Source organism: Gallinula chloropus (genome assembly GCF_964237585.1).
Source record: "Gallinula chloropus genome assembly, chromosome: Z".
Taxonomy (NCBI): domain Eukaryota; kingdom Metazoa; phylum Chordata; class Aves; order Gruiformes; family Rallidae; genus Gallinula; species Gallinula chloropus.
The window spans coordinates 37,243,044-37,258,493 of NC_140089.1; the positions used below are offsets into that span (position 1 = coordinate 37,243,044).

The following is a 15,450-nucleotide window of genomic DNA, read 5'->3' on the forward strand; positions in this document are numbered from 1 at the left end:
GTAAGCCTCGTCTCACCACCCTCCTGAGAATGTTCAGACACATAGTACTTGCTGCCTACCGTCAGTGTTTGGTCATCCTTGTCGCCAGCATTGGGTGACTGCATGAATGGGAAAAAGAACAGAAAGAAGTGTCAGAGGGAGCATGCATAAAATGGAAAGGCAGCAAAACACCACAGATGTCTGATCCTATGAATGCTGTTGTGGTAGGTCCTTGAACCACTTCTATTAAAGCATCCTAGCTATCAAGTAAATGACCAAAGGCACACTGCAATGTTGCAGGAGTATTTTATTCTTGTCAGTTTCTTGGACAGTCGCTGCTGTCAGTTGAAGGCCTGGCACACAGCAACTGGGCTGCAGATCACAATGTTCACATATTGTGCAGGGAGCCAAACTCTCAGTATGTCAGCCCATTTGAGAGAGTGAGGACTGAAAAACTAAAACCCGTAAGAATCTCAGGATTGGCCAACTGTTCAATGAAAAGCCTCAAAAGGAGTAACATTACCTTGATATTTTGCAGGAAGGGACTTGGGAAGGAAGGTAAATAAAGGTGTTTCTGTTTAATCAATCCCAGAAAATGTCCAATTAGCTCAAAATGGCAGCTCTAATTACGGGCAAGCAGTATGACTCATACTGTTCTGCCATGAAAGAAAACGAGACTCTGGAAGGATTTTAAAGGCAATTAATGCTTTCAAGTAAGTGATGTATCCTGGAGATGATTTGTGATATCTATGCCCTATTCCTAGGGCTGCAGCAGAGCACATCGCCAGGAGACAGGAGTTGTCTCCTGAAATGTTTCTGTGAACTGAAAACAAGCAAATGCAATATTTTATATCTGATTTGTAGTTCCTGGGTTTTGCTTGTCTCCTTAATAGAATTAACACTTGTGTTAAACCGGAACCCTGAACTTTTGCCATGGAATATGTTTCCGTGACATCTTGAAAGTTCTGTGATTAATCTCATGTTGTTTTTCTAGTCGTTCCACTTAACCTGAGGAAGGCAAGTTAACACCAGAATACACAAGATATGAAACTCCAGTCATAAAGTACTAATTAAAATAGGACACTGTGTGATCTCCAACTGTTTCACAGTCATTCTTGTTTGATCATAACCTCTTCCCCACAAGCAGGCATATAAATAATTTTCTCCATCTCAAGGCACGCTTGTTGCATTACATAGAAAACAATTTATGTCACAACTGTTCTTTAGAACCTTGAAGGTTAACTGGAAGACAAGCAGTTATGAGCAAACACTGATACCAGAGGAGATCCCTTCTGTTGCACAATAAGTGAAAATATAACTGGAACTGAACACTTTGTCAAAAATGTACACATCCCCCTGACAGCTGTGAATATTAACTTTAAGAAGACTTAATGAGGCAAATAAAAGATCTTCATTCTGATAAAACAACTGGCTGGTACCTCTGAAATTAGGCTGCTCTCATGTGAGAAATGGTTAGGAAAAATGTTTTATGCCTCTATCAAAGACAAACATCACAGAAAGACCTTTCAACAGAGTGGAAAGAAAAGAAAAGGAAAGAAAAGGAAAACAGAAAATCTGTTGTTCTAAAATGTCATTAAATAGTGGATGTATCTTGTGAAATTTTTATATAATGTGTCTATATACATGGATATATATATCACATACATATGCTCTTTCAGATACAAATATACACTTGCAAACCCATTATTTATTTAAGCATTCTTTGAGGGGCCTTCATGAGAGGAAAAATATGTCTTGCAGCAAAATTTGAAAGTGTGCCCGGCTACAGAAGGAAGGTTTTTGAGATATGGATGAGTGCTCAGAACTGGAACTTTAATGAGAGTTTAAAAGATGATGATTTAGGTCTTTGAACTTTTCAAGGTAGGAAATTTGTTTCTTAATTTTAATATTGAAAGACCTGAGAATATGTAATTTATAAATCTCACTAATTTGTCTTGTTCTACCTAATAAAGGGCCAAAGAATGCCATTTTTCCTACAGCCAAGAGGAGTTGGGAGCATTCAAAATGCCTCTAAAATACTGGGCATGGTCTAGGTTTAATCTGAGACCATACCTGAAAAAAGGTTGAAGGAAACACTGTAATTTACTTGAAAGGGAATGGAATGAAGCTGCATGAATGTATAAGCCAACTAGATGATAATGTTAACCACATAATTTAATTTGTAAAAGATAATTATCTTATAAAAAGAAAGAATAATGAAATGCATTTTGCATAGACATTAAGGAAATAAAAGAAAAGTGAAAACCACATCTGAAATAATTTAATTCTTCATCAGAACACCATGAAACGGATTTTTTAAATTGTTTTCTCCACACATGATTAATAACACAACTGATTCTGAGTTTAACTTGCCAGTCAAGTTACATCCTAGAAGAACAGTACAAGACCTGAATATAAATAGAATTTTAAGGTAGAAATGCCTCCATAGTTTTAAAAACCGGAATGTAAACAATGATTTGACTTTTTGGTGATACTAAACAGTTATAATGCCTGGATTACCCCCTGAATTAACAATAATAACATCTTAAAATAGTGTTTTAAACTATGGCAGTGAAAAATTGACTTTTGGTATTGCTGTTTACAGCAAATATTTGGTGACATTCTGTCACCATTAGGATGGCAAATTAAACTGTTTTCCTGTTGTTTACGGTGAGTTTTGCATTTGCATGTTTATTGCTATGTAATTTGGCTATCACATGCTGCATGGCAAAGTATTCTATTGTACCATTTTTCTCTTGTAGAAACATTTGTATTCACATATTTTATACAACCTTTTAATTTACAACAATACTTATAAATTGGTCCAAGGTTAAAAAAGTTGTATTTGTTTGCCCTGTGAGTGAACACTATAGTTTTTGACATAATAGTGACTTTAACGAAAACACATTTTCTGTAAATATGTTAGCCCTTAAATCATATAATCATAGAATATCCTGAAATGGAAGGGACTCCTAAGGATCACCAAGTCCAACTCCTGGCTCCACACAGAGACAGACAGGTCAGAGCATGGGACTGAGCGCAGCGTCCAGATGCTTCTTGAACTCAGTGAAGCTCGGTTCTGTGACACCTCCCCTGGAGAGCCTGTGCCAGTGCCCAACCACCTTCTCAGTACAGAACCTCTTCCTAACATCCAACCCAAACCTCCCCTGTTGCAGTTTCATGCCATTCCCTCACATTCTATCACTGGTCCCCAAAGAGAGGAGATCAGCACCTGCCCCTTGGCTCCTCCTCATCAGGAAGCCATAGACCACAATGAGGTCTCCCCTCAGCCTCCTTTTCTCCAGGCAGTACAAACCAAGGGGCTTCAGTTTCTCCTCGTAAGACTTCCCCTCCAGACCCTTCACCATCCTCGTTGCCCTCCTCTGGACACTGTCCAATAGTTTTGTGTCCCTCTTGTACTGTGGCACCCAAAACTGCACCCAGTACTTGAGGTGAGGCCACCCCAGCGCAGTATAGAGCAGGACAATCCCCTCCCTGGCCCAGCTGGTCATGCTGTGCTTGTTCCCTCAGGATCAGAAAGAGACAGAAATTCTGTGTCATTTGAGCATTGCATATATTTCTGAAGGAATTGCTAGTAAAAATATATATTCTGCATTTACATCTTACAATTTATTTAAAACCATGTGTTTATTATAGTTCTACAAAAATGAAAACAACTCATTCTAGTATGTTGTATTAATCAAAAGTAATTGAGGTGCAATCCCTTATTGTGTTTTTGTCAGAATTACAAAAAGATTTACAATGAGATGATCTATTTTTTTTGGAGAATTCACTAAAATATTTGTTGGCTCTCCTGTATGCTGTGGCAGTCCACTGGAGTTTTCATCAGTGATCATGTATTCAAGTTTTCTCCACTTATGCTAAAAGTCTTAAGAAATTTTATTTCAGGAAGAGTCAAAAAAAAGTGTCTACTTGCTAAGAAGAAATGGTCTGTGGTATCCTTTTCAAACATCTCTTTTTTCTCAGTGACATTAAGTCCATCAGTGATTAAGCCTAACATCTTCCTTGCCTTGTTTGGGAATGTGTGTTCTTGAGAAACAGGTCTCTGAAGTAATTCATGCAAGAGATGATGCCTCACTAACTACGTGGTGTCTCTCCTTATGCTTTCCTTTAAAGGGAATCATGACCGTCAAATGCAGAGCAGAATCTATAAAAAGCTCTAGGTATTTGATACAGAATGTCTGTGTTAATAAAAGATGGCTAGTAACTTGAATCATCTATTAGCTTGTCTGTTCCAAAACCAAAATGAGAGAGCTCACTGCCTGTAGCTCTAGGAGGTACTTTCCCAGTTGACGTTTCCCTGTTGCAGGTTCAATAGACTGAAAAGTGCTGCACTGGACCTCCCACCCCCTTCTCCATAAAATGAGAGAAGCAGGCTGTCAAACAACGGCAGGAAAAAATGTAATTGTATTGCAGATCCTTCCTACAGCGTGGGTTCACATCTTTTCTCCTGATTGCTAAATTTTTACCAACAATTATAAATAAAAAACCCTATTGTTTTGGGTTTAATCTGCTTTTATGGGAATAATGGAAGTCCATAATGTTTGGTGGCTGGCAGACTGGTACCGAATGCAATATCGTGTCTCTTCCTTATTGCAGGATACGCACCCAGATTGTGTTTTGCTAAATTGTCTCAAGATTTATAGGGAAGGACTTCTGCTACTCTCTGCCTGTTTTCAAAATTGGCATCTGGACTCTGCAATTTTATACCTATCAGTGAGTAACTGCTTGTCAGTCCTGAAGTAAATTACAGGTGATAGCTTTCTTGGTGTACAGGGCTCTCTAATCTTTGCAAGATACTGAAGCTAAAGGTAGTCGCTGAAGTCAATCTAGTTAATTTAAGAGGGTCTGGATCATTTCTAAAAATCAGTATATGAGTGCTAGTAATGTACTTGGAATAGAACTGTTCTGTATTTGTTTGAAATTATATGATGAGTTAGGTAAATGCATGACTAAAATCCAAAGCAACAAACTCAGCTAGCCAGATTTCAGAATTATGCCTAATAAGCTCAATGAAGAAACAACAACAACAAAATAAGGAATTATTTTATCTAGTTCTGTCAATGTATACAACTTTGGATTTTACCAAATTAGAATCCCTTAGACCTCCTTTCTGTGAATATCCCAAAACAATCCTGTGTTATAACACTCATCTACTTGATGGGCATGCTATGTGTTTTGCAGGAAGCTGAAAAGTGCAAGTGCTAACAGTCTCAATATACTTAAACTAAAATTCTTCAAGATAGGCATGGAAATAAAGGCTGACCGTTACCACTGCAGCCTCTGTCAGTTGCTGCAATGGGGCAAGCACAATTTCCTTGCTGAGGGTTTGGCATCACATCATCATTATCAGCAATCTGGGTGAAGGGACCGAGTGCTGCCTCAGTTAGTTTGAAGGTAACAGCAAATTGGCTGGGTGTGTTGATCTAGTCAAGGGCAGGAAAGCTCTGCAGAGGGATCTGGAGAGGCTATAACAATAAGCCAAGGTCAGTTGTAGGAGGTTTAACAAAATAAAATGCCAGATCCTGCATTTGGGTCATAATAACCCCAAGAAGTGCTACAGGCTTGGGGAAGAGTGGCTGTAAGGCTTCCTAGCAGGAAAGGACCGGAGGGTGCTGTTTGACATGAACTGTCAGTGTATCCAGGTGGCCAAGAAGGCAAACAGCATCCTGGCTTGTATCAGAGACAATGTGGTTAGCAGGACTAGGGAAGTGATTGTGCCCTGGTGCTTGGGACTGGTGAGGCCACACCTAAAGGAGTTCAGTTTTGGGCCCCTCACTACATAAAGGACGTTGAGTTGCTGGATTGTGTCTAGAGAAGGACCACAAAGCTAGTGAAGGGTCTGGAGAACAAGTCCTTTGAGGAGTGGCTGAGGGAACTGGGGTTGTTTACTCTGTAGAAGAGGAGGCTGAAAGGAGACCTTATTGCTCTCTACAGCTACCTGAAAGGAAGTTGTAGCCATCTGGGGGTTGGTCTCTTCTCCAAGGTAACAACTGCTAGGATAAGAGGAAATGGCCTCAAGTTACACCAGGGGAGATTTAGATTGGATATTAGGAAAAAATTCTTTACTGTAAGAGTGGTCAATGATTGGAATAGACTTCCCAGGGAAGCGGTGGAGTCACCATTCCTGGAGGTGTTAAAAAAACATGTACATGTGGCACTTTGGGACATGGGTTAGTGGACATAGCGGTGTGGGTTTGGCAGTTGGACTTGATGATCTTAGAGGTCTTTTCAAACCTTAATGATTCTATCATTCATCACCCCACTCTCTAGATTCATCATGTAGAAAGGCTGTAAGTGCAACCTTGGATCTTATTTAAAACAAAGGAGGAAAAGTTTTTGTAAGCATGCTGTAGCAAAAGAAACTAAAATTCCCTTTCACTTTTCCTGTCTTCTTCCTTCTTGTCACCTTTCTCTTCCCTAAAATAAAGTAAAATAGTGAGTTCTAACTAAAGAAGCAGACTTCTGTATTGTTGCAGAAAATAAATATGATTCACTAGAGCAATATCTAAAGTTTAGCTGAGATTGTAGCTCACTTTACTCACCAAAATGAAGAATTTATTAAATTAAACTTGAACTTTCAAAGGCATTGAGCTGCAGCATCAAATCTGAATACCTGGCTGCATTTACAACTGCTCATTTACAGGCACCTAATGTAAAAGTTGTAGCCTTGGGCAAAGCAGAATAGCTTTGTTCATTCAGATCTCTTGCCACTTTTATGCCAATCTGTTCATGCAATTATCCAATGTTCATACACATAGTAAATGCTCATAACTGTTCAGAACAGATGCATCTTAGTTGATTCGAGCACTGACAAGTGGATGGTTTAAGTTATCAGTTGCTAAATCACATGCTAATGTTAGGTCAACTGATTTATTTCCAGATCTTTTTGCATATGAAATAGGACTCTTCCTGCTCAGCCTGTAGAACCAATCATACAATATTTAGTTATTCAACGTGTGTGAGAAAGTCAGCCTGCCCCACGTCTCTTACCTTCTCTGAACTTGCTTAAAGTCAGGTATCTTTGGCTTAGGATGGCAATGTAATAGCTAAGGCTTAAAGACTTGATGAGTTTTTAATCACCTTAGTGTCAGAAGTAATTATGCGGTTTTAAGTTGTCCTCTCATCCTCATTTCAAGACTTGTCAATGAAATCACCTTTTGCTGTTTTTAAATTATATGTATGGCTACATAATTTTCAGGGGAACAAAAGAACCTTTAAAAACAAAAAGCCAAAACCTAAAACTAGGTACTTAACAGTGCTCACAGGATACTAATTTATGCAAAATATTTGTTCACAAGTGACTGTTTAAGAACTTCAATATTGACTTATGTGGCTCACTTTAATATTTAAAGATTCAAAGTATTTAAAATGCTACTTCATCAACAATATTACATGGGAAACCATTTATGAATGTTCCAAAATTAGGTTCTTAAAATTTAAAAAAAAGCCTAAATTAAAATTACCCATGAAACAACCTGCAAATTCTGGGCAAGGGACTGGGAAGGTTTTCAGATGAACTCCAACTACACCCACAGAGACTACTGACAGGAGACTGGAGATGCAACTCTTCATTTCTTACAAGTCAATCAAATACGAATGGCTTAGGAAGAAGCCAACAAAAAAGCATTTCTTAGGACTTCTTCTTACCTAAATACACAAAGGATCTGCTACATATTACAGAGTTTAGAGTCTGCCTTAAAAGCAGCCTCAGTGATTCCCAGAAAAGGACAAATCTTAATACTTGCTGATGCCATGCTGATTTGCAGCTACCAAATAAATCTCATTGCAATATGCTGGTTGTGCATTGCAAAGGATTCATCACAAGGATGAAAAGGATGCAGTTTCACTGCTCTGCCTCCAGCACCCTGGAGATTCTGAAGAACATGGGCAGCTCCAGCTGCAGAGGAGAACGCAGCCTCAACAGCCTGCAGGGAGGAAATACTGAATCAGTGAATCTTCAGCTGCTCTGGTCACATTCCCTTTCCACAAAGCTCTGCTCAACACTCCACCTAATTTCACAGCAGCCTTTCCCCTTCAGGTGACTTTTGGTCACCAGGATCTCTGCCGACTTTATTGTCAGCTGGCAGAAACCCATGCCAGATCTAGCTCTCAGGGTAGCAAGTACAAGAAGAATGCAATCAAATGTGAGAGAGGCATATGAAATAATGAATGATATTGAGAAAGCCAGCTGGACATTGCTAATGGTTGATATTTCCAACAGTGTCAGAGGGGAATAGAAAATGGGAGGTAGAATGTTGGCCCTTAAATGAGACAACAGGAAAGCTCTGGCATGCTGAATGTATTCTGAGGGACTACCTTTTCTATGAAACAGCAATAACATTGGAAATGGTCTACCTCACACAGTTTAAAAGAGAGCAGGGAGAAAGGAAAGCATTGCCAAAACAATTAGGATGATGCTTAAGGTAAAAGTGTTTCAAATAACTGTGCTTCAGAAAGTCCAACCATCACCTTAACCTTCCAACCACCACTAAACCACCTCCCTCAGCACCACATCTAACCGTCTTTTAAATATCTCCAGGGATGGAGACTCCACCACCTCAATGAACAGCCTGTTCCACTGTCCAACAACACTCACTGTGAAGAATTTTTTTCCTAATATCCCATCTAAACCTCCCCTGATGTAACTTGACACTATTTCCTCTTGTCCTGTCACTTGTCACTAGGGAGAAAAGGTCAGCCACTGCTTCTCCACAGCCTCCTTTCAGGTAGTTGTAGAGAGCAATTAGGTCTCCCCTCACCTTCCCTTTCTCCAGAGTAAACAACCCCAGTTCCCTCACCTGCTCATCATAATATTTATTCTCCAGTCCCCTCACCAGCCCCATCGCCCTTCTCTGGACACACTCCAGCACCTCAATGTCTTTTCGGTAGTGAGAGGCCCAAAACTGAATGCAGTACTCAGGGTGGGCCCTCACCAGTGCTGAGTACAGGGGCACAATTGCTTCCCTAGTCCTACTTACCACACGGTTCTTAATACAAGCCAGGATGCTGTTGGTCTTCTTGGCCACCTGGGCACACTGCTGGCTCATATTCAGCTGGATGTCAACCAACACCCCCAGGTCCTTTCCTACCAAGCAGCTTTCCAGCCACTCTTCCCCAAGCCTGTAGCACTGCTGGGGGTTATTATGACCCAAATTCAGCTTTGTTGAACCTCATGCCATTTGCCTTGGCTCATTGATTTGGTCTGTCCCTATCCCTCTGTAGGGCCTTCCTACCCTCAAACAGATCAACACTCCTGCATAACTTAGGGCTGTCTGCAAACTTACTGAGGGTGCATTCAATTCTCTTGTCCAGGTGAGCACTTCCACTCCACTTCCACTCAGGTGGATCTTATCTGTCCTCATAGACTTGCATACATCTAGGTGCTGAAGCAGGTCCCTCACCAGTTCCTCTTGGATTATGGGGGCTGCATTATGCTCTCCATCCCTGTCTTCTGGTTTAGGGACCTGGGTACCTTGGGAACAACTGGTCTTGCTGCTAAAGACTGAGGTAGAGGTGGCATTCACCACTTCAGCCTTTCCCTCATCCTTTGTCACTATTTATCAGCCCCATCTATTGGAGGACAGAGGTTGTCCTTAGTCCTCTTTTTATTACTAATGTATTATTAGAAACTTTTTTTGTTGTCCTTAACATCTGAGGCCAGGTTAAGTTCTAGTTGTACTTTTGCCCTTCTAATTTTTAACTTGTGTGGCCTCACTACTTTTTTGTAATCCTCATGAGTGGCCTGACCTTTCTTTCAAAGTCCATGAATACCCTTCTTCTCCATAAGTTGTAGCTCCAAGTCTCTGTTCAGCCAGGCTGGCCTCTTTCCCCAGTGGTTTGTCTTCTGGCACATGGGGACAGCCTGCTTCTGTGCAAGAAGAGACTCTGTCGATCAGGACCCTGAAAAGACTGAAGTCTGCCCTCCTGAAGTCCAAGGTAGCGGTTCTGTTGACTGTCCTCTATTATTTCATAGTCACTGTGCCCAAGACTACCTCCAACCATCACATCCCCCACCAGCCCTTCTTTGTTTACAAACAACAGGTCTATCAGGGCTCCCTCCCTAGTCAGCTCCCTCACCAGTTGTGTCAGTAAGTTATCCCCAACACATTCCAGGAGCCTCCTAGACTTTTCCCTCTCTGCTACATTGTATTCCCTGCAAATATCTGCCAGGGTGAAGTGCCCTACAAGGTCAAGGGCTTGAGATTTTGCAACTTCTCCCAGCTGTTTGTAGAATGTATTTGTCCCCTACTCTATAACAGCACCCCACCATATCTCCCATAAACACTCAACCCTTTTGTCACCCTCATTATGTTCCAGACTTTGACAAAACTCTCTGGCACACAGGGCCACCCCACCACCTCTCCTTGCTTGCCTTCTTACCATGGCAGCACTCCAGTCATAAGAGTCATCCCACCATGTTTCCATGATGGCAACTACACCATAGTTTTCCTGCTTCACAATGGCTTCCAGCTTCTCCTGTTTGCTACCCATGCTGCACGCATTAGTGTACAGGCACTTCAGTTGGCCTATTTGTCCCTCCCCCTTCTCAGAGTAACACCCCTTGAGGTATTTCACAGGTTAAAATGGGAACACACAGACAGCTCTAGGGTAACAAGGAAAATCCAGCAGTTGGCTTCCATGCCTCCATTTCCCCACCCATCTGTAAACTAGTAACAGAGATGCTGTTTGCAAAGAACTTTGTTATGATTAAGAGGCCTGATTGCTTTAGGGGCAGGTTACCAGATACAATTGCCCTCTCTTTGGCAATTAACTTTGCTTTTTGGGTTATTCATCTTCTAATGAGTACAACATATATGTTCATTGCAATAAGCTACAAAGCAGAAATTTTTTTGAGAGCAGCATCTCCTATAGCTACAGTTAAAGGATCAAAATGTACCTCTTGCAATGTTATGGTAGCTAATAAACATCAAAAATTTTGTAAGTTTTGGTTTTAGACTATTTAGGTCTCTAACATAACTGAGACTATGGGTGTACAAGATTATATGACAATAAATGCAAAGCACACAAAACACTTGTACTTTTTACATTTGATAGTATGCTTGACTGATTCTTCAAAATTTTAAAAGGAAAACCTATGAAAATATGCTGGTTTTCTCTTTTTATTCACCCACTAACTGGATAATATTACACTTTCTCAGTTTTAAAATGGGAAACTAGACATTAAGTCTGAGGCAAAACAAAATATTACAAAAAACAACCTTAGTTTTGCATATTTGACTCAGTATGCTTATAGCTGTCTTTATAACTGGCGTTGAATACCATCTGCCTCCATATTCATCCCTCAGATAACCATTTTCAGCTATTTTCACCAGGGCCTCCTAGGTCTTTCTGATTACCTGACACATGAAAATGCCATCTAAGGGTTTGTCTGATACCTGGCAGGGGTGTAAGAAATGGTAGGGAGAAAAATTGCTAAAAAGGAAAAGAAAATAAATTTTACAGAATAACCTGCAGATAATATACCAGAACTGTACTGCCAGTGAGCCTGATAGAGCTGTGGACAGAAGAGCAATTCTGAATTTCTGATGTTCATCTACAAGCATAAAGCGAAACAAATTGTTTTCCTCACATTAAGGGAAGAAGAAAAGTCCCATATCAGCTTCTGTCTCACTCTGATTCCTCATGCCTTTTAACCACTTTCCTACAATGCTCTCGTTTGCATTATGAAGACAGAGAAGCTCTGTGGCTCTGAAATTGAGAGCATCCCTGCGTGATGGGATTCTGGAGAACATAAGGCATATGTTCTGGAGAGCCTCAGCATGGACACACCAAGTTACTCTGAACTCAAGAGGTGAAAGTGAGGCAGAACAACCCGCATGGTACTGTTTCTAAATTCAGAGTGACAACATTAAGAGCTTAAATCAGACCTCCCTCACTTTGGCTGCCAGTGTTCAGACACTTCATTTGGGGAATTATGTCCTACATGGCATAGCAAAGGATAGACAGAAAAACTTTGTGCTCACCTTCATTCATCAGTCTGCTATTTCATACTGCCTTTGATACTATTGATTTGTCTCTGCAGATATGAACTAGATGTCTGCAGCTAGCCCATTGTCACACAGAATATAGAAACAGTGTCTCTGCTGCTCTCCTCTGCAAATCCTGGTCCTTCCTGAACAACTCCCTAATATTTAAGATAAAGCAACAGCCTACAGCTCCAAGAAGAACTCCTGGTCTAAACAAAGAGAATAAGGCATTAGAGGAAATAGATGGTCTGGAGCTAGGGAGGACTGAATCATGTAAGGACACAGTAAGGAGACCACAGAATCAAAGAATCATTAAGGTTAGGAAAAACCTCCAAGATCTAGTCCATCCGTCCCCCTACCACCTATATTTCTTACTATTACTTAGCTACGAAAAAGTATGAAAGAGTTCATGGTGAAGTAGTGAGGGTGGCAGCCTAAACAGCTAGCAGCCCTAGCTCTGGCCTCTATTTGCCTTCCACCTCTCTTTCCCATTTGGAGCCCAGGACAAAAGCATTTTTTTACCTCCAAGCTGCCAGACAAGTTTCATTACAATTCATGAGATTTCTCAGAGACTGTTGCTGAAATATGTTATTTTGGACGCCAGCAAAAATCAGAATCTGCAAGGTCTTTCAATTAGAAAGAGAAACTCACAGTAACTCCATCCATCTTTTATGTAATTGCATTCCACTACAAAAAAAAAAAAACCCAAACAAATAACAAACAACAGATCAAACCCAAACCTTAATGTCTGTTTCTTTCTAAGCACTGCAGGAGTCACAAGTGGGAGAACATGACATTACCCCCAGCTGTAAGCTTCCTTTTAGCCAACAGTTTATCCCCAAATTCTCAGTCTGCCTCTAACTTTTCCTCTCATAATTCTTCTCTCAGAACCTGTGTTTCTTTCATCATGTCTTGGACTTTCCTGCTGCCTTTTCCCTCCTGTCTCTATGACAGGCACATCACACAACACCTATGGAAACTCAGTCCATCATGAACATCTCTGTTCCAGGGACTGGCACACTTCTTTATCTGAGATGGACACTCCTACTGCTTCAACTGTCTGCTTTCATTAAGAAGTGTGATCATAATTATCTGTATTTACCAAGGAGAGGGCTGTTACACCCCCCTGGTTTCAATATTGCACATTTCTACTAGGCTTTCTTCAGTGTTACAGGTACAAGAAAAGGAAGGATCAGGGGAAGCCTTTTACAAAAAGTACATCCTTGCATTAATTAAAGACACCATGACAGAGGGGATATGAACAAGACTTGGACTTGCAGAGTAATGCTGGGTGCTCATAATGATATATATAGGGTATGAATTCCATTAAAATAAATAATACTTTCTGAACCTCAGTATAAGTACTTGCTGATTACTTAACAGCCAAACCCCAGTTTCCATGGCTATGTTTTAGGTTGCTGTGGTTTTGGCTTTAATTTGATCCCAATGCAAAAAAAAAAATTCAGGTAATGATGGATCTGCAAAAATTTAGTTGTTCCAAGAGGGAAAAACCGGGTTCCCTAGGATAAACCTTTAATACAACTAAAGTAGTCATATAAATGAAACTGTAAGGCAAGGTAAGCCAGAAATCATCTATGTGCTTTGAACTTTTGAGCTGTCTGGAAGTAATCCAGAAACCATATTTTTTTGTCCTACAGAAAACTCCCATTGCTATGAATCTACACATTTCCATTTCAACATGACTCTGCAATCATTCCCAAGCATGTAAATACCTCAGCGAACAATGCACACATGATTGTCTTCACACTATTCACTTGATCTTTGGGAAACTGCAGTCTTTATCAAGCTAAATTGTCAGTAAACATGGTTCTCTGGTGTGGGAGTTTGTGAAGCTTCAATCAGGATTTTATGAATTTAAGACTCTTTATTATATGGTATTCTATACATGGTCTTTTACATTAACCAGCTTTTGTACTTACAATGACCAAGGGAGTCAGAGAGAACAAATGTACTTGATTCTTGAAATACCATCCTTCCATTTGTAAACACAGTGTGGCCAGAATGAGAAAAAACACAGACTAAAGCTCCCTGAGGGTGTCTGACTCATGTTTGCTTTACTGGCTATTTTATTGTAGACATCTCTGTGCATATACATTTTTTATATACTTCATAAACAGTATTCCTGCACTCCTGCTTTGGATGTCTATGGCAATATCTAAGAGTAAAATATTTTTTCTTTTCTTTTGGTTTTTTTCCTCCTTTTAATTCAAAACTATGGTTATTGAGTGGGAAAGAATCCTTAGGACTGTTAGCTGTCCAGTTCCCATTAACTGTGTTTTTCTATATTCTAGTTGAATCTGAATTATCAAAACCATTTTCGCTCTGGTTCAGAGATATTTAACAGATTACATGACAAAAATTAGGAAGATCAGTTAAAATCACAATCCTAACATAAATAAAGAAATAACAAGTACATGGTTACACCATCATGGAAAGCCTCCAGCCAATGAATAGAAAAACACTGACTCAAGGTCTGATTTCACAGCACTGCAAATTAATTGTGTGAGATTAGTATAAAACTAAATGAATTGAGAGCAAGATCTGGCCGAGCATGCAGGAAGAGATGTGGTATTTATTCCACAGCACATTGAAGCAAGGTGTCAGTCTCACAATTTGTTACAATATAAAGCAAAATACAGTGACAACAAAAGACCAATTTAGCAATGTTTTCCACTCTTGCGGGTCAAGAAGCTCTCAACCACTAGCTATTATATGCCACTAAATAAAAAGTCTCTCTGGATATTAGTGTGTATTAAAGCTATGATTTTACCTAAATTGATCTTTAGGAGGTGCTCCTGTTTCACACTTTCTCCCAGACCCCTCCTGACAAGAGGTTTTTCAGCCACACAATCAATCCATGCTGTGGACTGGCAGGACTTTGCCAGCTCAATCTGGAGGCTCACCCAGCACACAGATGAAACAATTTTGAGATTTTGGTGTAAAGTCACACATCCCTGTCACACAACACTGCAATAAACAGAGCTGGGAAGACTGGGGTCTCTAGATCCAGTTGCTTTCCCTGACAAGTGAGATCAGACTGGACTGGGGATCTGGAGAGTTCAACTGCTCCAACAATATCAATTGCCAGAATACTTTTGGGAAAAAAAGTAACTTCAAGTCCCACCCACATTAGTCAGGTCTCTCAGCAATAGCCTTCTGAAAAAAGAAAAATAAATGCACGTTCAAAACTGCTTTCTTAGTGCAATGTCAAACTACAGTGAGTCATTCCACTGTTCGTGCCAGCTAAAGGACTGGCTGGCCGCCCTCACGAGCAGCACCCAGAGCAGCATTACGCAACATGGCAGCAGTCACACTGTGGCTCAGCCACACTCCATACCCCTCACAGCTTTCACTCCCGGCCTTCACCACATTCCAACTCAACAGGCGAGCAAGGACAACTTCATAAACTACTCGCTGAGCTTATTAAAGGATGGGAAAG

At 40.4% G+C, this 15,450-nt stretch overlaps 1 protein-coding gene across 2 annotated transcripts in view; it reads right to left on the reverse strand.

The window, feature by feature from the left end:
• The window catches only part of SLC24A2 (solute carrier family 24 member 2), a gene marked incomplete at both ends in the record, with an annotated part of 113,595 nt that overhangs the window by 56,028 nt on the left and 42,117 nt on the right, over nucleotides 1–15,450 (reverse strand). For both annotated transcript variants that reach the window (XM_084278077.1, XM_084278076.1), the window contains one exon: nucleotides 60–98. In XM_084278077.1, coding sequence (XP_084134203.1) covers nucleotides 60–98 — 39 coding nt within the window. The remainder of the gene's footprint in view (nucleotides 1–59; nucleotides 99–15,450) is intronic.